General features: G+C 56.0%; 10 protein-coding genes across 10 annotated transcripts; 5 read left to right on the top strand and 5 right to left on the bottom strand.

Annotated features, from left to right (window-relative positions):
- Nucleotides 1-409: 409 nt before the first annotated feature.
- Nucleotides 410-905, bottom strand: CGCS363_v001787 (uncharacterized protein; the record flags this gene model as incomplete). Its single annotated transcript, XM_036633636.1, has 3 exons — nt 410-618; nt 683-746; nt 801-905. The coding sequence occupies 3 exons, from the start codon at nt 903-905 to the stop codon at nt 410-412; spliced, it is 378 nt and encodes a 125-aa protein (XP_036501493.1).
- A 1,237-nt stretch (nt 906-2,142) lies between these two features.
- On the top strand, nt 2,143-2,766 carry CGCS363_v001788 (PKS-NRPS hybrid synthetase; the record flags this gene model as incomplete). The annotated part of the gene is made up of 1 exon (XM_036633637.1): nt 2,143-2,766. One exon carries the CDS (start codon nt 2,143-2,145, stop codon nt 2,764-2,766), a length of 624 nt encoding a protein of 207 aa, XP_036501500.1.
- Nucleotides 2,767-6,180: 3,414 nt separating this feature from the next.
- On the bottom strand, nt 6,181-7,917 carry PHO8-0 (Repressible alkaline phosphatase; the record flags this gene model as incomplete). The annotated part of the gene is made up of 1 exon (XM_036633638.1): nt 6,181-7,917. One exon carries the CDS (start codon nt 7,915-7,917, stop codon nt 6,181-6,183), a length of 1,737 nt encoding a protein of 578 aa, XP_036501501.1.
- Nucleotides 7,918-10,919: 3,002 nt separating this feature from the next.
- Nucleotides 10,920-12,548, top strand: rad9-0 (DNA repair protein rad9; the record flags this gene model as incomplete). Its single annotated transcript, XM_036633639.1, has 6 exons — nt 10,920-11,033; nt 11,090-11,227; nt 11,281-11,428; nt 11,481-11,696; nt 11,758-12,359; nt 12,408-12,548. The coding sequence occupies 6 exons, from the start codon at nt 10,920-10,922 to the stop codon at nt 12,546-12,548; spliced, it is 1,359 nt and encodes a 452-aa protein (XP_036502434.1).
- An 82-nt stretch (nt 12,549-12,630) lies between these two features.
- Nucleotides 12,631-13,725, bottom strand: CGCS363_v001791 (RCC1 repeat-containing protein; the record flags this gene model as incomplete). Its single annotated transcript, XM_036633640.1, has 1 exon — nt 12,631-13,725. The coding sequence occupies one exon, from the start codon at nt 13,723-13,725 to the stop codon at nt 12,631-12,633; it is 1,095 nt and encodes a 364-aa protein (XP_036502433.1).
- Nucleotides 13,726-14,209: 484 nt separating this feature from the next.
- Nucleotides 14,210-16,115, top strand: CGCS363_v001792 (putative prephenate dehydrogenase; the record flags this gene model as incomplete). The annotated part of the gene is made up of 4 exons (XM_036633641.1): nt 14,210-14,340; nt 14,762-14,822; nt 14,891-15,002; nt 15,070-16,115. The coding sequence occupies 4 exons, from the start codon at nt 14,210-14,212 to the stop codon at nt 16,113-16,115; spliced, it is 1,350 nt and encodes a 449-aa protein (XP_036502436.1).
- Nucleotides 16,116-16,567: 452 nt separating this feature from the next.
- On the bottom strand, nt 16,568-17,856 carry CGCS363_v001793 (uncharacterized protein; the record flags this gene model as incomplete). The annotated part of the gene is made up of 4 exons (XM_036633642.1): nt 16,568-17,014; nt 17,062-17,379; nt 17,427-17,600; nt 17,647-17,856. 4 exons carry the CDS (start codon nt 17,854-17,856, stop codon nt 16,568-16,570), a joined length of 1,149 nt encoding a protein of 382 aa, XP_036502435.1.
- A 2,303-nt stretch (nt 17,857-20,159) lies between these two features.
- On the top strand, nt 20,160-21,199 carry PMP22 (Peroxisomal membrane protein PMP22; the record flags this gene model as incomplete). Its single annotated transcript, XM_036633643.1, has 3 exons — nt 20,160-20,342; nt 20,442-20,717; nt 20,774-21,199. 3 exons carry the CDS (start codon nt 20,160-20,162, stop codon nt 21,197-21,199), a joined length of 885 nt encoding a protein of 294 aa, XP_036502438.1.
- A 604-nt stretch (nt 21,200-21,803) lies between these two features.
- Nucleotides 21,804-22,586, bottom strand: SNF8 (Vacuolar-sorting protein SNF8; the record flags this gene model as incomplete). The annotated part of the gene is made up of 1 exon (XM_036633644.1): nt 21,804-22,586. One exon carries the CDS (start codon nt 22,584-22,586, stop codon nt 21,804-21,806), a length of 783 nt encoding a protein of 260 aa, XP_036502437.1.
- A 504-nt stretch (nt 22,587-23,090) lies between these two features.
- RPS16 (40S ribosomal protein S16) lies at nt 23,091-23,911 on the top strand (the record flags this gene model as incomplete). Its single annotated transcript, XM_036633645.1, has 3 exons — nt 23,091-23,159; nt 23,289-23,360; nt 23,621-23,911. The coding sequence occupies 3 exons, from the start codon at nt 23,091-23,093 to the stop codon at nt 23,909-23,911; spliced, it is 432 nt and encodes a 143-aa protein (XP_036502440.1).
- Between the last annotated feature and the right edge of the window lie 827 nt (nt 23,912-24,738).

Consider the following 24,738-nt stretch of genomic DNA (forward strand, 5'->3'; position numbering starts at 1 on the left):
GTGACTACTTTTCCTGCAGTCTCATACTCTACCTCGCCGTCGTCGTCGTCGTCGTCGTCGTCGTCTTCGCTACTGTTGTCGTCGTTATCATCGTCGTCCTCGTCGTCTTCATCTTTGCTATTGTCGTTATCGTTATCGTCTTCGCTTTCAATGAGAGTAATTAAGTACCTCGGACAAGTGGTAGCACAGGAAACATATGCGGTCTCTAAATCAAATATCGTCCTTTCATGGATTCTAGCACTTGTCCTGAAGGAAACCTTAAGGGAAAGCAAACGCTTTTTTACATTCTCAGAGTCTTTATCCGGGACGTCTGATACCGATCGCTTCGAAGCAACGCCGCATGAACATACGCCTTTTCCCTGCAAACCCCCAACGCCATGTGCAACAGTTCAAATCAAGTCATGCCAACCTATGAGGAGGACTCTGGCTCTAATGTTGTCCAGTCGGGGTGTTCAGTAGCGCGCCAGGGCTTGACGCCGTTGGGCTCTTCCCTTCGTCTCTGAGAGGCATGGTTCATGATCTTGGTCATCTCCTCGCTCTTTCGAAGATCTTGGAAGTCCTGCACCTCCTTTCTGGCTGCCTCTACTGACTTGATGAAACTGGCGAACTTGTCCTTGGCTGGCGGTAAACGTTAGCTGACGAAAATGGAAAATGCTCATGGCCGTGGATGTGCAGCACATACGAGTTGGTTGATGCGCGGACAAAGGGTCCATCATCCGTGGGATCGTGGTGCGCAAACCTCGCAGCTGTGAGAGGGGTCAGTTCGACTGAAGTCGGGCAGGACTGCAGGGGACACCGACCTGGGTGTGCAACAGCTTCAGCTGGTTCAATGACTGCTCTAGGCGTTCTTCATCCCACGCCTCATTGCCAGGCTCGGACTTGATGGCTGGGTTGTTGTTTGCCATGGTGATGCGGGTGAAGACGTCGCCCTTGGAGATGGAAACCCTGAAAGGCCGGTTCGGTAATTGTTTCCCCAAGGGGGAGATTGACGTTGAAACCGGGACGAATAGATATGTCGAGCGCCGCGGACCGAGGTTGCTTTGAGAGCCTGGCCCAGAGGGTGGATGCAGCGATGGATGTAGGTAAAGATGCAGAGTCGGGCACACTGGCAGTCCGACACAGATCCAGGTGTATTGTATGGCGCAAAATTGTTTGCGCGCCGCCTCAAAACCAAAGTGCAAGTGCAAACGTACCACCTTTCATGCAAGTAGCCACTTGGGGTCCAAAGCAGGCACTGCGCCGGCAGGCAAGTCTGAGATTTGTTGGTGGTTTAGGTGAGCCAGCTTGGGAGCGTTGGTGTTTCCGATGCGCGGCGCGGTGCGGTGCGGTGACAGTGAGAGCTCACGACGGGAATTAGCGTAGGGGCCAGAAGCCGCTCCAAGCCAGGGACCGTGGAAAGGACGCTGAATGTGGTCACCGGCGACACGTCAATCTGGAAGGTGGTTGGCGCGGGCCACAGATGGCCCCACTTCATGCCGTCTGGTGCAGCGTCAAGGTCGCTGTGCCTCGAGCAAGTGAAGGGCGGTACTTATTGGGTCACGTGAGCTGCGAATCCAGCAAGGAGGTAAACTGTCAAAGAAAAAGAGAGAAGCGGTAACAACGGGAGGAAACAAAACAAAAGAGACTTCAGCTGCAACATCAGTATCGCTCTCGCCCCCATCAACTTAATCAGACCACTGCAGGACACGAAGTGCACCCGAACGAATTGCGCATCTCTCCGGTCGAGGAAAGTGCAGCATCGTCGTACAGAAGGAGCAGGGAACATTGGTACCTAAAAGGTACGCTGCCGCGCCAAGGGGTGCAGGCCTGCAGCTGGGATCCTGGAAGCTGACACTCGCTAAAAGCTAGCCGGAAGGCGGATTAACTGCGAACCTAGTTCAGACCGTGCGGATTGGAATTCTCTGACTCCAACCTCTCCGTGTTCCTACCTTTCCGTCACGAACCCAGCTACTTACCAACTGTGGAAAGCTGCATCTGAGCTAAACCAACAAAACCTTGACGCCCGCACCTCGTTTTCTCTTCACTTCAGCAGAGCTTCATCGTTCCTTTTTTCGACGCGTCCTTTTCTCTCCGGACTCGTCGCCAGATACACTTTTTCCCCACCTTCCCTTCACATCCGCCAAGCTGGACTCTTCCGCCATCATGTCGAATGCGCCCCCGCCGGCGCTTTTACCTCCGCCCGAAGGTATATTCCGCTCCTTCGAAGATCTTCTGAGCTCCGTCCAGCGCGTCGCCAAAGACCAGGGCTACGGTGTTGTCAAGCTCCGCGCCTCCAACTACCGCGATGGCAAGCCCACCCGCTACGACTTGGTATGCGACCGCGGCGGCGTCAAGTACAGCAGCACTGCAAAGAAGCGCAACCCCTCCACGCGCAAGGTCGACTGTCCCTGGCGCGCCAAGGCCGTCTGCGAAGTTCAACTCGGGAACCAGTGGCGTTTCGCCGTCCAGGAGGGCAGCCACAACCATGAGCCTCGCGTCGCGACCGCCCCTCCCGGCCAGGAAAACACGCCGCTCGCCCAATCCATGCGGTCCTTTACTAACAAGATCGACCGCATGAGCCACGACATGGCCCAGGGCTTCATGCGGATAGAGCAAGCCCTCGACCAGATGAACAAGCGTTTGGAGAACCTCGAGAACCGCGCCGGAGGATACGAGCCCCGCTTCCAGAACATGGAGTCGCGACTACAAGGTGTGGAGGCCCGTGGCAGCATGGAGCTCCCTATGGATGATGTCGATGCCCGACTTCTATCAACCTCGGTCATGTAGGAAAACGGCCAAGTCGACATGTCGGGCATGGGAGCTCTGTCGGGCGCGAATGCGCACGGCGGATACGCGACGGACAACCACGCTGGTTTGTCCTAGAGCACTCCTATGTTAGTCGACCCGAGGCCATTTACATCGATATCCACGCGTCACACGGAACCAAGACAAGGAAGCAAAATGACTAGACGATTCAGGGTCACATTTCTCTCGAGGATGAGACTTCAGGCAGGGAGCCAGACCCGGGGCTGGATGGGCAGGCATGTCATGTTATCAGGGCGTTGAAGGGAGGCTTGGGCGTTTGGGACTCATTCATCATCTGTTTTTTTCACCTCTTTCCAGCCACATGGCGATATCAGTCCCGGTTTGGTCTGGGATTGATGCGTTTCGAGGTCATGTTATTATACGAAAATTTCTTGCGCAAGGAGGGGCCGGCTTTTTGCGATTTTGCAAAACGAGAGCAGCAGCAGACAATGGGGTTCATTGTAGCAAGAAAGGCGCACACAGAGGCGTATCATCGGTAGAGCGCAACTGCAATACCAACCAGTACATGTCCACAGTTCTTTCCCATTGCTTGGTGAATGCGTTGACTCGCGGAAGGTGAGGTGACATTCGAGGCAGCTGAGCCGGGTGCCGAAGCATGACGTAACAGGAGACAGCTTAAACATTACGATTGCCCTTTCTCTGCGGATCTGGCCGTTGCAACTCTCACCTCGCCCGCTCGACGTCGCCATTCCGCCCAGGGTCCAGAGGCATTGTCTTGTCGTGTGCTCCCAACAATGACCGTGAGACACACGTCCGTTCTGGCTTACACGGATTGCTTATCGGAGACCAGTCCGCGGCACAGTATCAACTGACACCCCGGATTCCAACTTCGCACGTCCGCAAGGCGCACACTGTGAAGGAGTTGGCCAGCTTCCCACACACCCGAACAAACCCCTCCATGACAAGCTCCGGTTGGTTTCCTTCTTGGTAAGGTAGCAAACAATGTTCCCAATAGAGAAAATGCACGCCGGGTACAAGAACGCCACGCGCGAGATTAGCAGGCAGGTAGCCTGACCTGATCGCTCGGAAACCCCTCCGCCCCCGCGCGCCCTCTCCGGTTTTCTTTTCGGTGCCCTTTCAACGGGTTTTTTCCACGACTGGCCACCCCAAGTTGCGAAACCCATCCCAGCATCCCAACGGACCCCGGTCCTGCATATCCAAAGCTCCAGACCACGCCTTGTCTGCACCACCACCTACGCAACCGCGCGCAACCACTCTGTGTAGGACTCATTCCGGTCTTCAGGTCCGGGCGCGTTGGACAACCAAGGATGTCATGCAGGTTTGTGCGTTCATCCGAAGAATTCGTCGCCTTACCTGCACTTTCCGGTCAACATTTCGAACCCAAGAGCCAGCCAACGTCCCTCGATCGCAGGCGCAGCAGTCACATTGCACGGCGTGATGCGTGACAGCCTATCAACAGCTTGGAACCCGCCCTTCGAATTTGAGGATTTTTGGGGACAATGCATCGCTCGTAAGGGCGCCTGCATCAACTCTACCCGCCGAGCCCAGTCCCAGCTAGCTCAGACTGATGGACAGCGGCAAACTCCTGACAACCAGCTCGAAGGACGTGTCTCGAATATCCAAACGAAACCTCGTCATGTTTGCCTGCCCGCCTTTGCTGTCCTTATTCAGACCACCCGCTTTTCCCGGTTATTACGAATCCATCGGGTCGGTAACCAGTGAGGACAAAGCCGTTGGCTGCTTCGTCCTGTTTTCCCCATGCACATGATCAAAGCGCACATTCGGGGACCATCAGGGATGGTCGGGACTCGCTAACTGCTTTGCATCACGGCAATGAGACGTGTGTATCTTCGGCCACTGTCGGAGCCGGCGACTCGGGGTCGTGGTGGAGCACCATGTCACGAGAAGGCAGCTGGATTCACCAACACGTTTGCCCCCTCCTGGTCCCGAGACATGCATTGTCGTCGTCGATGCCGTCGTCTTCAAAAGGGTGTGGGCGGCAGGGTGGGTTGTGAGCGGTCCTCGAACTTCATCGAACAGAGAACGCATTCCGCCGAGGCGGCGGCGGTGCCCGGGGCCGGTTTGTCACAGGTGATTGACAGCGGAAAACCCGAGCCTTATTTCCCCCCAACGTAACCGGCCGTAAGAACCCAACCAACCGCTCTTTGGGATTGTCTCTATAAATCCCAAAAAGGACATTGCTCTCCTCATCCCCCTCACCTCCTGCAATGACCTCCTGGTTCAGTCACACACCAGCAGGAATACTCAGCTCGAAAGCAACCCAGTCTGCAAGCGACGTTTACCGCCGACAAATGTCCGTCTAAGCCTTCCAATAAGGATACTCGAAAGGTTCGCAGTCGGAAGGCAGCAGCCTCTGCGTGTTTCGATGCACATCCATGGAACGATTCCTTGTTCACAATCTGCTACTTGTCGTGGAAGCCGCCTAGAAGCATGCGGCCCCAAAGGACCCAAGCTTCTAGCATGTTTGCCTGCTCGACCAGGGGTTCTTCCCGCGTCGGGCAGCAAACACTGTTTCCTCTTTTCCCATCCCTCCCTCTTCGTCGATCCTTTCAGCCACCAGGTAGACGCACACCCAAGGTGGTATCCATCTCGCGTCTAGCCCTCGCCTGTCGAGCTGGGCATGCGCAAACCGCGGGGCACAAGTCAGGCAAGCCCCTGTACAACGACTGTCGCCTGCGCGTCCAACGAAATCGGGAGAATCCTAGCACCGTCATATCACATCGCTCTGTGAGGGTCGATACGCGAGGCCCCCCGCGGTACCCAACTATACAAGCAGGGGCTGAACAAGGGCAGAAGGATGAAGCGCAAGAAAAGCCAACGCCAAGGTTTGTTCCCGTTTCTATGAGGCTGAATGCGGGAAAAGTGCGGGAAAGGCATGGGCCTCAGGTAAGGCAAGTCAAAACGGCAATTGCACATGGGCCAACTCGCAAATCTGGGGGCCGACGAGTCGAAATCCGCGTCTTTTGTCTCTGGCATATCTCCCCTACAAGACGGGATGTGTTCGAAGAATGATCTTTGGACCTTGGTAAACGGCAGCTTGCTCTCTTTTTACTTCTTACCGCCCCAGTGAAACATGACCTGCCACCTATGCACCTCGGACTCTGCACCCAACGCGAACGGTCAACGACGAACTCACCACAAACATGTTGGCCCCAACGAAGACCGATCACCGCCAGGCAGACGAAAACATGGTTCGGAAACGTGGTTCCATTCAATGATGTTCACACAATGCTTCTAGCTGTCGTTTGCTGCTATGATTAGAAATGGTCCAGCGTACGTACTGGTCCCTCCAGCCTTCCCCCCTTATGCAATGAAAGAATTCACAGACGCTCGTTAACTCCAGAATATGCCGAATATGCCCCAGACAACCAATGACTCATATCACATGTAAGCTTACAAGAGGTGGGCGTACTCCTGCTCCTGGCTCCAGCTGCCGGGGTCCTCGGCAGGCAGCTGCTGCATGCTCATGGCACCCAACTGCTTGATGTTCATCTTCTCCCGCAGCTCGTCCGTGATCTTGTCGACGTCGACGTTGAGGTAGCTGCGCAGGAACTTACCGACGTCGGTGTTCTCGACGTTGCCGCGGATCTGCATCGCCTCCTCGCCGCCCGTGCTGTACACGTTGACGTCGAGCGCCGTGTGGCCGTGCGTGCTCCAGCCGATGTGCGCGCGCAGGCTGATCATGGCGGCGAAGGTCTGCACCGACACGCCCGGGTCGTTGACCAGCGCGTCGAGCTCCTCCGGGTGGGCGTTCTCGATGCCGAGGCCGGGGATGACGAGCTCCTGGTTGACCCACTTCTTGAGGTCGTCCTTGCTCTTGGCCTTGTTGTTGGCGACGTGTTGGATGAACTTCTTGGAGAGCAGCTCAGCGGAGGCGGTAGCCTTGGCGAGCTGGCGAGGGTACCAATTGTACACGGGCAGGTGTCCGGGCTCCTGGAGGGCCGTGGCGAGGCCGCCGGTTTCATGGTCGCTCGTGGCTACCAGCAGAGACTCGGTCTTGCTGTTCTTGACAAAGTCCGAGACGTGCTTGAAGGCCTTGTCGTACTCGAGGACCTCGTGGACCTGGGCGGCGGGATCGTTGATGTGGCCAGCGTGGTCGATCCTGCTGCCCTCGATCATGAGGAAGAAACCGTGATCGCTGTTCTCCGTTGCCTTCTCGAGCGCGCGCAGGGCGGTGGTGGCCATCTCGCTCAGACTGGGGTAGACGTCGCTCATGTTGCGGCGGTCGAGCTCGAAGGGGATGTCGCCGGGCGCGAAGAGGCCGAGCTGGGGGAAGCTGACCTTCTCGCCGAGCTGGAGCGCATCGAAGGCCTTGCGGTCGCCGGCGTAGCTCCAGCCAAACTCGTCTTGCGCCTTGGCGACAACGTCCTCGCTATCCAGTCTGCAGCTGCCCTCGGTGCCGTTGGGGAGGAAGTGGCAGCGTCCGCCGCCGAGCATGATGTCCACAACCCGGCCCAGGGGACCGGCGCCGACCTCCTGCAGGGCGATGTCGTCGTTCATGGCACGGGTCAGGACGTGGCTGGCGAAGCATGCGGGGGTAGCGTCGGTGATGTCGGTGGTGACCACGAGGCCGGTCATGAAGCCGGCGCGCTTGGCGGCCTCGAGGACCGTTCCGCAGGGCTCATAGTCGGGCAGGACCGAAATGGCGCCGTTGTAGCTCTTCTTGCCGCAGGAGAAGGCAGTGGCGCCGGCAGCGCTGTCCGTCACGAGAGAGTTGGAGGAGCGAGTGCGGCTGGAGCCCCAGAAGTGCTTGTCGAGGGTGAGGACGTCGTCTTCGGGCAGGCCGTTGATGTGCTGGCGGAAGCTGCGCGTGAGGGAGAGCGAGGCGGGGCCCATGCCGTCCGAGACCATGAAGATGAGGTTGCGCTTGGTGGGGTGGCGGAACTGGCCGCCGCCAGTCTGGTTGCGGTGCTGCGCCCAGACGGCAAGGACGATGACGGCGGCGGTGGCGACGAGGGCCCAGATGAAGAGGATTATCTCGCGGAGGCGGGAAGGGCCTGGGGGGAGGGGGTCGGCGTCGTCTGAGGCATCGTCGGGGTTCGCTTGACGGCGGGAGTCATCGGACGGGTTTGAGATGAGCGGCGTCCTCTCAGAGGTCGACTGTTTGCTCGGAGACGCCTTATTAGCCATTTTTTTCTATATCGTGATTCACACACTGCGCGCATGCGGCCGTGTTTCTCGGAGAGAGATTGCGAAAGTTTCTGGGTAACGGAAGCTTGTTTTGTTTGCTCGGGGCACGTTAGAAGGGGAGAAAGGAGGGAAGTTCTTACCATGTTTGCAAAACGTGTTCGGCAAGTCTTGCCCGTGTCGTGGCAAGCTGCTTCAGATGTTGTCGCAGGATTTTGCCTTGCACGCGCAGTCGCAGCTGGGGAGGAGCGCCGGTTTTGAAGGTTGTCGCTGACTCCCACACTACGTAAGTACCCCCGTCAGATTGATAAAGGAGCTGTGTTGATTGCACCACCGCCCACACCGCAGAGGTGAGGAGGCTGGGTAGGCGACGGGGTAGCAGCGCCTGGGAAAGCTGCCTTGCCGCCTAAAGTCTAGCGCGGTGGACAAGGTACCTGACCTGGCGACCCGACCCGGGGGGGGAAGCGAAGCTCCAGGCATGTTTTGGGTAATGGGTCACGGGCTGCCTGCAGCAAGACGCTGGAAGACGGGGTTCACATTTTTGGGGTTGAATTGCGCGGGTGGGGATTGGTGCAGGTCCGCAGCCCATGTGCCGGTGACATCACGTCCCATGGTCAGCAAGATTGCGTTTTTTTGTCGCTGCTTCCACGACTTCGGATCACTTTCGACCAGCATATGCGGGACGAGCCTTCTCCCTCTCCCCATCTATCTCACACATCTCTGTCTAATGAACTGACTGACTTGCACGCACAGCGCGCACCAACCACATCCGCCCTCCAAGGTTTGAGGGGTCTTGGTCTGTGTGCAGCAGGGAGCTGTCACCTGCTCGTCGCCGTTGGATGGGATGGCATCAGGTGGTTTGGGTGGCATCTGCGGGGAACGGGCCAAGCGGGCGATCTGCCATGCCAGCGAAACCCAACTCGGCATGGCCTAGAATCATGGAGGGTTGGACGAGGCGTGGTTGGGTAAGAAAGGGTATTATCGGTGTACCGTTGTGTGGCCGTTGATGTTCTGAAATGACATCCGGCATGTGGGATGGTCGGTTGGTTTTCATTGACCGGGCCGTTGTAGTGTATGTTCTGGTTGTTTGCTCGGAGGCGGGATCCGGAGAGGTGTTTAGATCTGGCGGTCGTGACAAATGTCTTGCTTCATCGTGATGCACAAGCTTGGTCTGAGATACCCGTTGAGTGTGTGTGGCTACCTTGGTTATCTGAGGCAGCGGTAGTTGGCTGTGGAAGCTTGTGCCACCGTCATGTCACAACAGCCTCATTGTGGCTGCCAGACATCGACGTCGTGTTTATTTGCCCTTCAGTTTCCTGGCAGTTTGAAGTGTCAGGATTTCTTCGTTTGCAAGGGATCCTGACGATTTATCCATATGCATTTAGCTCCTTGCCAAAGATGTAGTAGTACGGGAAGGGAACAACTAGTGGATAAGCATATTGCCAAACACTGCTGAAGAACCACGATCCAGGTTTATGGACTCTATAATATGGCCCGATTATCTGTGAGATATCATTCATTGTCTTCCTTTCTTCCCGGCACCTGTACACCATCACCGGTCAAGCTCCTGGAGAGCTCACTGGTTCAGCCCTCGACGGCTTCGCTTCAACCATGTGTATCTACGTTCTTCTCATACCGACATGTCACCATAACCCACTCCTTCTCTTTGACACTTCTTGTCATCTAGTTCTTGAAGAGTTACAACGTATTCATCAGCCGAACGCTTGGGAGGGAGACGCCCGCGGCGAGATACCCTTCGAAATGGCCGAGGCTTGCAATCCTAGACCGGACAACATCCAACCAACCTATACAAGCGACTCATGTCATTGGAGCTGTTTTCATGCTCCCCAGCGACATGTTGCCGTTGAGGGGTCCAGGCAATGCTTCGGGCCGTCAGAAACGGATTTTGGTGCAGGTTGGGGTTGGGAATGATTATGATAGAGAGGGACCAAAGTCTGCATGTGCTTAATGGTATTTCGATTCCAAGTCTTAGTCCAACAATATTCTCACAGCTTGCTTTAAAGCTATTTACGCGATGGATTCCCGCACTTTGCGTGTGAATCGGGTGCGTCACTTGGAACCCACCCTGGACATGTGAGACCGCGCCCTACTTTTCCTGTGCTAGAGCGACTACTTTCCTGCTGTTACGAATATAACTCTGCTTTACTCTTATTGTCGACATTACTATCTTCACCTTCGTTTTCTTCGTCGTCCTCGTCGTCGTCGTTATTATAATCATCCGTGATATAAGTAGTAACATAGCCACGCAGACAGAGGTATCTAGGCGGTCTCAAGCATACATCTGGAGAGCTACGTAAATAAGCCCCTCTACCTGGAGGATAATGCCACAGAGCCCTATGCCAACTGCCTTCCTTAGCTTGGTCGGTTCCTCTGAAGTTTCACATTAAGTCTGCCTAGCCTTGAGAGATCCAGTCTACCCATTGAGGGCTTTTTGGACGGCACTTAATTACTCAACATTTATTGCTCAACTTTAAGGTGCTGTGGTTTATGACAATATCTGGTTGAAAAAGTCTAGAAACACTGATACTAAAGGAAGAGTGAACCTGATCTAGTGCGAGTCGAGCAAAAGTTTCAAGAGAGTGATACGAGTAAGTAAGTTTACGGACAATAAGTTACATGTTTCCATCGGCTGTGTAAGTGTCCTCGCCTGCGTTCGCTCTACCTGGCTCTTCCAATTGTTCGGTCCCAGGTGCAATACCTAACCGTTTGGCTGGCACCTAAACTGCGTGTTAGGGGCATGTGTCGCTGTAAAATCCGATTGGGCGCACTCCGTTAGCGCACCCGAACAGCGCCAGGCACCGCAACCGACATCGCCCCGCACCAGCTCGAATGCCTGGACCCCACCACTTTACGCGACCAAACGCGTCCTTCCCCCAGGCGCCAACGACGACATCGTCATCGACGTCCCGACATCAAACTTCACACAAGTGATTCCAGCCTCAATGACATCATAACAGCAATCGAGCAACTCATCGGATGCCAACATGGCCATCCTCAACTTCACACTCAGCGAGGATGCCGTCACCGCCCTCCGTGAGGTCCTCACCTGCTTGAACAAGTTCAGCGACGAGGTCTCCCTCGAAGCCAAGAAGGACCAAGTTAGTCGCCAGCGCCGAGACAATGCGAATTGTGAAAAGCTGACGATACTCAACAGCTTGTCCTCTCAACACTCAACTCATCCAAATCAGCCTACGCCTGCTTCACCTTCACGGCAAGCCGCTTCTGTTCCCGGTACCAATTCGAGGGCAGCGCACAGTATCGCGAGAAGTTTTACTGCACGCTGTACACACGTGTATATCGCCACTTCCGGATCCGAGGGGAAGAATTGCCACTGACGCTTCACAGGCACTCATCAACATCTTCCGCAGCCGCGGCGGCGGCGATCCCACGCGAGACCGCGAGAGGGAGACCTCCATCGACCGTTGCGACGTGGCAATCCAAGACGGCCCCGGCGTCAAAAGCCGCTTCATTGTGAAGCTGTTCTTCAGAAACGGTAGGGTCACCTGGTTTCCAATCAACCTTCGGATTGAGCTGACATTTGATAGGCATCACATCCGAACACAGACTCTCTTTCGAAGTCGCGGTACCAGCCCGCGCAACCTTTGACCGCAATGAGGCCGTCCACCACTGGAAGATCCCCTCGCGGACCCTGAGGCAGCTGATGGAGCATTTTGGTTCCGGAATCGACTTCCTCGAGGTCGTTTCAGATGGAGAGCATGTCAACTTTATTGGCACAGCAGAGAGAACGACAAATGGAGACGGTATGTTATGTTGTCCATGGTGAAGTGGATCTAGCTAGTGTTCTTGCTAAACTTGTCCCAGAGGTTCTCAAGAAACCCCTACACACGTCGATCGCCATAGAAGTAGACGAGTTCGAAGATATCGAGGTTGAAGAGAACCTCCGAATCGTCATTAGCGTCAAGGATTTCCGCGCCATCATCCAACACGCTGGCATCGCTGGCACACATCTCTCTGCCAAATACTCCGCGCCAGCCCGTCCCATTCAGTTCGCGTACCAGGGCGACGGCATCAATTGCGAGTTCCTCCTGATGACGGTCGGCGAGAGGGGCAATCCGGGACAGAAGACGAAGAAAGGCAGGGCCGGCAGCAAAGCCCCGCCCCGGCCGCAACAGCAACTCGAGGCTGCTGCCGGGTCTAGGAGACAGAGCGCTGCGCCTTCCGAACCACCCGAACAGCCTGCCGCGCAGATCATGCCGCCACCGCCTCCAGCTGCGTCTGCTGCTCGGATCGGTGCTGCCAGGACGTCATTGTTCGATCTCCGGCCATCTCAACGACCGCCTCCCGCTAGTATACGGTCCGAGGGGTTGTTTGTGGACGACGACCAGTGGGAGCCCGTCAGGGACGAAGAGGATGAAGAGGCTGAGGAGGATGCAAGGTTGGAATGGGATCATAGCAACCAACCCGTACGTCCCCAAACTCGTCCCACGATTATATGTGCTGACATGTTGCAGAACCAATCCATCATGCACCTAGACCGTGGTGGTACCCAACAGAACGGCGAGATCGATCCGGCACCTGAAAGCAGCGCAGGTCTGGCGCCTACACAGCCCCTAGACGATGTCAGGCGTCTGGGGTTGTTCTACCGGGAATAGAGGAGAAAGTCGAAGGAGTAGCGTGGCATGATGCAGTTCAGGAGTTGTATCTGTCCGGTGATGGGGGCAGTGGCCGATTTGCTCAACCGGTGGTGATTGTCACCCAGCTAGTAGCGCAGCCTGCGCCGATACCCGTGATCTTCGATCCAGGGGGGATGAATCTTGACGATGCAATGACATTCCATCGTCCCTTGACGTCGTTGTTCTCGACCTGCGGGCCGCAGTTCCCATGCTCTCCCCATCCCCACGCAAGCACATCACCCTTTTCTGTGAAAGCAATGACATGCTCACTTCCGATAGCAATCTTGCTCAGCTTGGGAAGACTCGGCGGCGGTAGCTGCCCATGGTCGTTTCGTCCCCAAGCAAGGAGCTCCCCGTCCTTCTTCAACACGTAGACGTTGCCCCAGCTTGCTCCGACATCCTGCCACTCCGGCACGGATTCAGGGGCTGATGACTTGATGCTCCATTTGTCGGATCCGAGGATTAGCAGCTTGCCCGAATCAGGTGCGCCGAACAAGCAGGTAAAGTCCTTTCCGCAGACAGCTCGAGTAACTTTGAAATCGACGCCCTCAATCTTCCTGGGCGAGTGAATGACAGCCTCAGGGCTTCCAGCCTGGCCTTTGCGCACATTACCCCACCCATATGCCTCCCCGTTGCTCAAAACCGCGATGACATGCCCCATGCAGCCTGCCAAATCCACGACTTCAGTGCCCGCCGGTGGGAATTCCTTGAACAGCGTGGCGGATGGCGAACGGACGAGCAACTCCCCCAAGCCGAGTTCACCCTTCAATCCTGCACCAAAGCTGTACACTCGTGTCGCCTTGCCCTCGCCATCCTTTTGGACAATTACCGAAGCTTCCCAGGTGGCAGCAACAAGGGCAGTCGTTGCATTGTTCTCCCCGCCGTCCTTGCTCAGCTGAATCTTCTGGAAGACAGGTTCCTGAGTCTCGGCCGTCGAAGTCAGACCGCACGCCCCGCTCGTGGCATCCCCGCTCCACCAGAGCCGTCCGCCCTCAGTCAGAAGCAAGGTGTGATTTCCTCCAGCAGCGACCTTGACCACGGGAGAGTCTGGCTCGTCGGGGTAGAAAATAGCTTGCTTAGGGACCGACACATCTTCTTTGTGGCCAATTCCGAGTTGGCCCGATCCGTTGGATCCGATTGCAAAAAGGACCGACATTTCGGGAAATTCTGTGTTTGCGCTGGTTCAAGCTCTCCACGAGATGGACTCCTGCAGGTGTAGCTTCAATGTGGATATGTGACAACCAGAAATATCGAAATAACGGAATTCGTCCCCCACCAGTTTCTTCGCATGCATCTAAGCAGCTCAATGGAGGGGACACCTTCTCTCGGCCAATCATTACCGCGTCTCCGGCGGCCCTCCCCCGGCTCCACACCCAATGGCCGGCGCGAGATCAAAAAGCGGAACTCGAACCGCGTGCAACTTTTTTCTTCTCCTCTGCATCCCACCAAACAGCTTCAGCTTTCGTTTCTCGGTCGTGACTCAGCGCCCCCGAAACCAAGCATCCAAGCGAAAACAAATTTTCCTGGTCTTGCTCAGGATGTGAGAGCTTGCTTCGCGCAGACTTTTGCAGTCTTGACAGAGAATTTTCAGCATCAGAGAGAGCATCTACTTACCCCCCAAAGCAGGACAAACACCCACCATGGCATCTTCCTCGACTCCCAACACGCCGCAGGCCATACCCGCCGAGATGGAAAATTTCGTGGTCGGCCTGATTGGCATGGGAGACATGGGGAAGATGTACGCGCAGAGGCTTTCTGCCGCTGGATGGAAGTGAGTAATTGGTTCACCTCTCCTCTCCCAGCTGGGCCTCTGCGCAACGCGATTTCTTCTGGTAAGCTTCACATTTCTCTTCCTCCTTACGCAAGGCAACTTGCTCCCCTCCCCCTTGGTAATGATGACAAGAGCGCATTTGGCTAGAGTATCGCCCAAGGCCTTGCTGGCAAGCCATTCTGGCCCCGGCTATGGCTGAAGGCTTTCCATGATGATACACCTAGCTACCTTAACTTTACTTTGTCTGAACCTTCACCTCAAATTTGCTTCGTTGCAAGCTCTCTCATTATCGAAGCAAATGAGCTAACAATTGCTCCCAGGAAACTCGCAGGCATGCCCTCAATATTGCTACACACCTATTAGCGCTAGGAGATTAGGAAGTTGCTGGGAGGAATCAATAGGCTAACGCGGGTTCCGGCAGGATCATGGCGTGTGACCAGGAGGAAAAGTACGAGAGCCTGAAAGAAGAGTTCTCCGGAAACGTATGGGAGCTCCTGCCTGCCCTTCCGGTCAACGCACCCGCTGAGCCATGTCCTCTCTTGAACTATAGAACAATATACAAATTTGCCGAAATGGACACTACGTCTCCCGAGCCAGCGACTACATCATCTACAGCGTTGAGGCTGCCGCCATTGACCGTGTGATCTCCCAGTACGGACCATGTATGCCTTGCCTTCACAACCACCAGCTGCTGTCCTCCGCCCCCGGTCTAACCAATCTTCACGACAGCAACGAAACTCGGCGCCATCGTCGGCGGCCAGACATCATGCAAAGACCCCGAGATCAAGGCCTTTGAGCGCCACCTCCCCTCCGACGTCGACATCGTCTCCTGCCACTCCCTCCACGGCCCCAACGTCGACCCGCGCAACCAGCCCCTCGTCATCATCGCCCACCGCGCCTCCCCGCTCTCCGTCCAAAAGGTCGAGACCGTCCTCTCCGTCCTCGGCTCCAAGCACGTCTACCTCTCCGCCCACGAGCACGATCGCATCACCGCCGACACCCAGGCCGTCACCCACGCCGCCTTCCTCTCCATGGGCAAGGCCTGGCACGCAAACACCCAGTTCCCCTGGGAAATGTCCCGCTACGTCGGCGGCGTCGAGAACGTAAAGATCAACATCATGCTGCGCATCTACTCCCAAAAGTGGCACGTCTACGCCGGCCTCGCCATCCTCAACCCGGAAGCCCGCAAGCAGATCTCCCAGTTCGCCCGCTCCGTCACCGACCTCTACAAGCTCATGCTCGAGGGCAACGCGCCCGCCCTCCGCGCCCGCGTGCTCGCCGCCAAGGAGAAGGTCTTCGGCCACGACGGCAGCCCCAAGTGGGCCGACCGGCCCCTCCTCAACCCGGACCTGCTCGAGCGCTTCTCCCTCGGCCGCAAGGAGGACCAGACTGAGCCCCCGCGCGCCAACAACCACCTTTCGCTGCTCGCCATGGTCGATTGCTGGGCCGAGCTGGGCATCGTCCCGTACGATCACATGATTTGCTCGACTCCCCTGTTCCGCCTGTGGCTCGGCGTCGCGGAGTACCTGTTCCGCAGCCCTGAGATGCTCGACGATGCGTTGAGGACGGCGATTGAGGATCACACGTACCGCAGTGACGACTTGGAGTTTACGTTTGGTGCGAGGGGTTGGGCGGAGTGTGTCTCCCAGGGACACTTCGAGACGTGGAAGAATCGATTCGAGACGACGCAGCAGTTCTTCCAGCCAAGGTTTAAGGATGCTGTTGCCGTTGGCAACGCGATGATGAAGGCAGTGTTGGAAAGTACGAAGAACTGAGGGATCGGTTTGGGAAATTGATCCGTAGGAGTATGAGACAAGAAACTGAGCTTGCGGGGGTTTCAATGCCGGTTTCATTAGGAGAATTTCGTCTGGGAGCTCCCACTCAGGAAACCAAAATGTTGTCGTGAAAAGATGCATACTCATTACAAGCTGATGATACGGATCTATGACTCGTTCTATAACCTGCAAAGGCCGCGTAGGTTACAATCTGCATTCTGCTGAATATTTCTGCCCACTATCCGTGATTGAAAGAATACAGGCGACATTCCGCTAGCAAAAAGGGTATCTCCCTCCATCCAACGCCGAAACAACCAAAACCACGGTTACAACCACTTCGTCCCCCAACAACTAGTGACGGACACGAACAGATCGTCTTGCGGCCGCCCATCGTGTCGTCGCTTTTAGGAATCAGTTTGACCATCCGCAATGAGAGCTTTCCTCTCCTGCGCTCAAGCTTGGGTCATCACATCCGGCACGTGTAACTCAACGCTCTCTTCCAACATGGCGACTCCGTTCTGAACCTTCAGCGGCTGGGCTGAGAACTTGCCCTCCTCTTTCTCGTGCTCTTCCATCGCAGTGGTGATATCAGCAGTCGTGTTGCCCGCGCCAGAAGGCAAGCTGACAGACGCAGTCGAGCTATCATGCATGGACGAGTCGCCATCCAACGGCTCCCGGCGTCCAGCCTGGGCAGCGAGGTTTGGAGAACCGGGAGATCGGGGCAAGGGAGGCTGTGGGCTTGGGTACGGCGAGGATGTTTCGGGGTTGCGAAGTCTGTTGGGTAGATCGATCTGTATGTTCAGACTTGTAAGACGTGACTCGAGGTTATCTTCAGTGCTCGAAGTGTCTCGGCTGGCTGTCGATGCCGGAGACGTGGATGTAAGAGAGGGAGCCGTCGACTGAAGAGGTGTCAGAAACTGCGCCTATTTTCATTTATGATACTCACGGAAGTCTGCGAGCGAAGACCCAGGTTGGCGACTACTTCAGGGTTGCAGATCGGCCTGCGACCGAAATGATGAAATCCCCAACCCGTCGCAGCCGTCGCGGGAACGTCGCCGTTAGCGATACTGTCAAGGCTGAGATATGCTCTGTCTGCGCCACCAGGGCGACAGCAAGGACAAATTCTGTACTTGCAACCCTCTCTCGGATTCGGAACCCAGGGTTTGGCGCTTTGAGTCAAGAACTCGGCCAAGTCGGACGTATTGGATTCTTTGACAGTGGCTGCCGTCTTGCGATCAGACTCTTGCTGAAGAACTTTGGCAAGCTGGATCATGTCAGTCCCCAGAACATACCCAAGTGAGAGTTACTGACATGCTTGCGTTGGTTGAAGATGGTCATAAGCTGTTCGCTAGTGTACGTTTTGGCAATAAATTCAGGGGACATTTCCTCGAGAAAGTTGGCTGGGTTCGTGGCCCGCTGCTCTGGTCCGCGAAGTCTGGGTTTGACGGTATTGACCATGTCACGGCCCAGCTCGTCAAAGTTGCACTTTCCTTGTCAGTCAAATGGCTTTTGCCAAGTCCTCGGTACTTACCTCTTCTCCACGGCAAATGGCCTCGCGAAGCAACTCCTCGTGATCTTGAGTACAACAGTACAGCCAGCCCAAAGGGCCGAGGTTGCCACAAGAATCGCAGCGGAGATGGTAGCTATAGACGCGGATTAACGTAACGTGAGTGCAGGCCGCGTAGGTTCGCGTCTGGCGGGAGGAACCCTGCGGGCCCGTCTTGATCTTGATGCCAGCCATCACGATCTCGAGGAAATGGGCGTCGGATGGTAGTGGCGGGTGTTTGTAGGAGTTCCGTAGGTCAGGCTGTCATTTGGTGATACTCCAAACCCAAAAAGTCCCGGGAGGAGCGAAGGGTCAATAGCCTTAAGGAGTTGAGAAGGAGCATACTTGGGCCTTGTAGGTGAAAAACTAGACTTCTGGGCAAGAGCACCCGCTTCAACTTCACATTCACTACAAGGCGAAATGCGATGACATCGTGCTTTCATCTTAAAGTGCAGGAGCTCCCGATTCCTGTCACCACCCGCCTTCTTTGTTTGAATTGCACATTTTCCTGCCGGCGATGCACTGCCCAAACCCTCAGATTCCAACACCACCTAATCATATATTGACCGAGCAGACACCATGGCGACTGAACTCCAATTAGGCTATCTCGGTCGGTGGGTTGACGTCTCCATGTAAGCTTCTGGTGCCGTTCAGAATCGCTTATTGATCTGCAGTAACACTGGCATGCTTTTCATAACTGTCGGCAGGCTGACAGATATGAATGACATTGAATGCAAGAAACAATACTCTTACGCATTACTTCTGGGCCTCTGCAAAGCTCTCGAGGATGTGAGTCATGTTGATCGTTGCGAAACTTTGGGTGTTATCGGCGTTGGGCTCGACTCTCCCACCGCTACTTGCTCAGGTTCTCTTACATCGATGTTATCCAGCTCTCTGATATCATTTTGCTGCACCTGGACGCGTACGGTGACACCTTGGTTGCCAATGATATCCGCTATTCGTTTCCACCGGCCGGCAGATGGACGAATTTGTCGACCAACATGCCACTCTTGCTGAAGAACCAAGGGCATCCACAATCTTTTGCATATGCTTGACAAGGTTATACGTCTAGGTAGAGTGCGGATTTCGCCATAGGCGAGAACATGTCACCAATCGCATAGCTCGCCGAGGTAAGGAAGTCTGCTTCTTCCAATCGCCTTGGCATGTCGAACAATGCTAACGCAAGCCCAGGACCACTTTAAGTATTCTCCGTGGAAAGCAGGTTCGAGCTTTAAAACCTGAGGCTCGTTGTTGTTGACTTGATATCAGATGTCACACCCCAGGCTCGCTTATCATTCTGACCCAGCTCGTCATCAGCACACACAAACTTCGTTTCGATGAAGAAAAAAAAGTTTGGCGGAATTTTGCGAGGGTGCCAAGCTGGTGGGATGCAAAGCGGGAGGAGAATGAGTGGTTCAGACGACCTTCGGACGATTCGGCATCTCCAAAGCATGAAGCTTGATCATTAAACCATCATTTTTTGGGAAGGGTTCACTAGGGGTCAACCCAGCACAGACAATCACTGCCGGCAAGTGCAGGATTCCAGCGTCTGTCAGGATGAGCTGGCGTGCGTCCGTCCGCTGCCACCACCCAATTTTTTTTTTTCTAGCTGGCCGTCGTCCCCTCCTCGGGAGGTGAAAACAGACCTCGGGCCATTGGCTATGTGCAGCCAATCATAGCTCCCAGTTGACACACCCCTGCAGCTCCGTCCAGCTCTGCCCCATCATGCAACATCCCGGTCGACTAGCGCTCGAAGACGAATGAGCTTCTCCCAGCAGCGAGCTCCAGGTCCAGCAGGTCCAGGAAGAGAAGAGTCCAGGTCGAGGCACCACCCCCATCTCAGGCAAGCAATCAATCTCCTCCCAGTCCCGTCCCTCTCCTCCCATGTTGCCCAGTCCAGTGTCCAGCGTCGCCCCCCCTCCCCCCAGCCGGTTCACATCCAACCAGTCACCCAGTTTCCAGCCCACACAGCTTGCCTGGTTCTAGTTTCCCGTGTCGTACCTAGGATCCGATCCGCACGCACCAAAGGGGAGCCCAGAGGGCCCCAATTGTGTCAACCTCCTCGACCACTCTACCACACATCAACAACCCACCCGCCTCTTACTGCTGCTGCTGCCGCCCAACCTCCCGTCCGAGACGGCCAGACTCCCACCTTCTTGTCATCTTGCAAGAAACACTCAGTACGTTGCCCTAATTTTTCGTCGCGCACTTTTCCGACCATCGTCAAGTTGCAATTGCGGTTTTCCGAGTCCTCCAAGCTGTCGCCGCGCAATTTACTGCCCACTCCTTGTCGGTCGGCTGAGCGACGCGGTAAACAAACCATTGGCCCCCGGGGTCTGGAAGCTGGAGCCGCAAATCAATTGACGAACACCCCCCCGGAAAATCCATCGCGAACACAATCGAGAAGACCCTCTCAGCTAATGCTCATCCCTCACCGCAGTTTTGTCTTCCCCGCGTTTCCCATTTCGATAGCGATACCCCCCGACGCATAGCCCAAAATGTCCGTCAAGTTCGAGAAGGAGACGAAAGAGACGCTGCAAAAGGCCGTCGACAAGGTCCAAGATACCTTCCACCCCGAGAAGCCTCTGCCCGGCACCAGCGGAAAGCATCCCATCTCTGAGGCCATCGGCACTGCCATCACCGGAGGCAAGAAGAATGCAGGCTCCAAAGGCTACCTCGCGGTTCGTCTTACACTCCCTCGATTCCGTCATGCCTGCGAAATCGCCGCCAAGACGCGGCCAAATCCTACGAGAATACACCACTGACGCGGTTGCAACCAGGCCTACATCAAGCAGCTCGAGGAGAACCCCCTGCGAACCAAGATGCTCACGGCTGGAACTCTAGCTGGCGCCCAGGAGCTGCTCGCGTCCTTCCTCGCCAAGGACCGCAACAAGCATGGCAACTACTTCACTTCGCGCGTGCCCAAGATGGCCGCCTACGGCGCCATCGTTAGCGCGCCTCTCGGCCACTTCCTCATCTGGGCCCTGCAGAAGACCTTTGCCGGCCGCACCAGCTTGCGCGCCAAGGTCCTGCAGATCATCGTCAGCAACTTGATTGTACGTGGTCTGATTGCTAATATATCGCGACAGAAGAGATGGCTGACTTTCCGTAGATTGCGCCCATTCAGAATTCCGTCTACCTGGTCGCCATGGCCCTGATTGCTGGCGCCAAGACGTACCACCAGGTCCGCGCCACTGTGAAGGTCGGCTTCTGGAAGGTCATGAAGGTCAGCTGGATTACTTCTCCTCTGTGCCTGGCCTTTGCCCAGAAGTTCCTCCCGGATCAACTCTGGGTTCCCTTCTTCAACCTGGTTGCCTTCATTATCGGCACCTACATCAACACCACCACCAAGAAGAAGCGCCTTGCGGCTCTCCGCAAGAAGCACTTCGGTGACGGTCGCTCCGATGGTCGCTCCCCGTCGATGGGAGGTCGCCCGGAGGACTACCCCCCTCCTCACGGCGGACCTCACGGACCCCACGGAGGGCCTCACGGAGGCCCTCACCCCGGCCCCATGGGTGGCCCCAACCCTCCTTACTAAAGGAGACTTTGATGACGGCAAGATTACGCCCCCTTGATGAGATCTAGTAACATCTAATACGAAAACGAGTTCCGTCCTTGGGGCGGAATTCTGGAGTTGAGGGGCGGGGGGCAGTGTGAATGATACGCGAGCAAGAGGCTGGCGGCTTGGAAACGCTGCAACCGGGCCGCTGAGTATCTTTGTACAATTTGCTTGCTTCGTACGTTGCGTCATGTTATATGTCCTGTGTGTCGGTAGATAGGTTCAATGCGCTTGGTTTTATGGTTCGACTTGCTGCATCGGCGTCTATTGTGACTAACTATCGAGTGGACTGCGTTCTAAGCTGGCCTGGCTTGAGATCTTTCATATCTTCGTCATGGCCGTATGCTAACGATCTACCAAGCACTATTAAATGCTCTTGTGTAGCATGCACTCTCATGGTCTCGGCAACAGCTGGAGGACTTTTGTGTCTCTGAACAACCAGCCCGGTGTAGACCTAGTCATGGACGCGATGTGCCCCCTTGTCCGAATTCTGGACTTGGTCAATCGTCGGTGTGACGTGATTCCGCCGGTCTGTCAAACGGAGAAGTGGATATGTGGCTCGTGATGTCTCCGCACGCGGCTCTCACTCCCCGGCCGTGGCCTCTCCGGTGTCCACCATGAACCCGGGACTCCAATACTCCCATTCCGGACATTGCTTGTCAACCCACAACATGCCCTCACCCAACAGGTCCTCCAACGCCGTCTGCGCCCGCGCCTTCGGCCACTTCAAGTTGACCATCAGCATGGAGATGCTGACGTACCCCAGCACCTGAACAGCCTCGAGCACGGCGCTCTGGTCCGTGTTGAGCTCCTTCGGTATGCTCCGGATGTAGTCCTTGCTTCCAACCTTGATGACGCTGAACGAACTGCCCAGCGGCTTCAGCGTGCCGACGGCCCTCAGCACATCGTCCTCCGTGACCTCGCTCGCGCCCTCCATCCGGCCCGTCATGATGCGCTCCCGCACCTCGCGAACCCCAATCAGACCGCCGTTCTCGTCCCGCGTCGCGCCGCACACCTCGACGACCCGCACCGCGAGCTCAAAGTAGAAGTCGTTGACCGACCTGCCCAGCAGCTGCGCCCATATCGACGACGAGCCGCCCCCGCTGCCCGAGGAGGATGACGACGCGAGGGGGTCGACGCCGATGGCGGAACACATGCGCGCGAACTGCGCCCTGAAGGAGGGATCGGAGCGGATGTCTTTGGCGTGGGTCTGCGCGAACTGCTGGAGGAGGGAGCGGAAGACGGAGAGCTGCGTCTCGAGGGCCTGGGCGTTGCTGCTGCGCAGGTTGGAGCCGTGAGAGGCGTACTGCGCCGAGGTCAGGCGGGACCGGTCAAAGGCCGCGATGCCGATGCCTTTTCGCGACATGCTTTCGGTCGGTCGGCGGTTTCGTGAGGAGGGCGGCGGGAGGAGTTTGGATGTGGAGGACGGGAGCGGGAAAAGGGGGGTCTTGGTTGGTGAGCTAGCTTTCTGTTGCCTGTCTTTTTGGGGGGAAGAGGGGCAGAGAGGGAGGTTAATAGAGGGGCGGATATCTTGGTGGACGCTCCGCCATGTCGGTCCTCGTTGGCGCCGACGTCAACAGCAGTTCCGACTCGGCGGGTCTCCCGCTTCGATGTCGCGGGTGATGACATAAGGCAAGCCCGGATGGCTCTCCAGGTCCACGCAGCCTAGACCGCAAAGATCACGTGAAGAGGTCCGCCGGCTCAACTCCGGAGGCGCTAAGCTCTTCTTCGACTAGCGCCCCATGGAGGGCACACGCACAACAGCCCTCGCGAAAAATCCAAATCTTGTCCGTTTCGATATCACCAAAGTACGCGCTCACGATTACCGCTGCGAATTTCCTCACAGTCCCCCCTCCATCCCGCAGCAACCATGTCGTCCACCCAGAGCGTCCAGTGCTTCGGCAAGAAGAAGACCGCCACTGCGGTTGCCCAGTGCAAGGTGCGATCCCGAAATTTTTCTGCCTCCCCCTGCCGAACGAGAGATGAACCTGCCGTCCCAGAGCGACTGGGGGTGGTGAACGAAAATTCGATATCGAACTTTGGAAGGCTGACTTTGATGTTGCTTTAGGCTGGCAAGGGCCTCGTCAAGGTCAACGGCAAGCCCCTCTCGCTTGTCCAGCCTGAGATCCTCCGCTTCAAGGTACGAACAAACCCGCGCGAAACAATCCCAATGCAGAATCGGTCGACAAGAGGAGGAAACCACCACGTGTATCGAAACTCGGAAGCGAAGAGCAAGGCGCCAGGATGACGGAACACTTCAATGGGAGAGGAAGAGAAGCATCGCGGCGTCTTGCTCTTCACAACGAGCAAGAGGATTGGGAAACACAAAGACCGAGGGACCGCAAAAGGACATGCATCGGAATTTCGCAACGACAAACATACTAACGTACTCACCCACAGGTCTACGAGCCCCTCCTCGTCCTCGGCCTCGACAAGTTCGCCAACATCGACATCCGCGTCCGCGTCACCGGTGGTGGTCACACTTCCCAGATCTACGCCATCCGTCAGGCCATCGCCAAGTCTGTCGTCGCCTACTACCAGAAGTTCGTCGACGAGCACTCCAAGAACATGCTGAAGCAGGCTCTTGTCCAGTTCGACCGTACCCTCCTCGTCGCCGACAACCGCCGGTGCGAGCCCAAGAAGTTCGGTGGTGTTGGTGCCCGCTCCAGATTCCAGAAGTCTTACCGTTAAACGGTATCTCTCTCTCTGGCTGGCGTCGCTCTTTCCTCCAATTTGTCTGTGTCGGGCCATGGGATATCTACCTCTCCTGGTTTCGCGCAGGCAGCTGGGGAAGGTGTGAGTGTGTGGGAAAAAATGGAAATTTGGGCAGAGTGGGGGTTTTCCGGTCCGGTCAGCTTTTGGTGTTATCCCGCGCAGCAAAAAAGACACATCGTTCTTCTTTTTAAACCGGGAGGAGTCAAACGTGGATCAAAAAATGATCTGGTAGCGTCCTTTTCACACGAGATTCGATGGGGGACGTGTTTCCGGAAATGCTCGGTGCGGGTTCGTCCACCGCCCTCATCGACGCATAATGCAAATGGCATGCCTCGCGGTATTGCTGCTTGGCTTGGGTTTGTAAAGGGTCAGGCAGGCAAATGAAACATTGAAACTTCATGACACGGCGTTTGGGCTCGAGCTATGCGTGTGCCGTGTTTCTTTTTCCTTCAAGAGTCGACGATCCGCATAAAAGTTATGGTGTAGAGGGCAAAGGGAAAACGAATGACTTTCAACCTTCAAGGTCCATGGACTCGCTTTCCCTGTGATTGCCAGCTTGTTTGAGAAGGTCCTCCCGCCCTCATAGCTATCCAGTTGCCTCGCTCTCCCACGCACCTCCAGCGCCAGCCATTGAATCTAGACCAAGCCATTAATAAGCCCGGGCAGCATCTAACCAGCTTCCTCTCGTTCATGGTGTAATTCCAATCAAAACCATCGTGATATGGGCCTGGCAAATTACGAGGAGACCACCTGTTTTTCCTATGGTGGAGCGGCTGGTTTTCCTTCGATATACTCCAGCCTAC

The sequence above is a fragment of the Colletotrichum siamense genome, assembly GCF_013390195.1.
Source record: "Colletotrichum siamense strain Cg363 chromosome Unknown KSG_Cg363_contig01, whole genome shotgun sequence".
In the NCBI taxonomy this organism is placed as follows: domain Eukaryota; kingdom Fungi; phylum Ascomycota; class Sordariomycetes; order Glomerellales; family Glomerellaceae; genus Colletotrichum; species Colletotrichum siamense.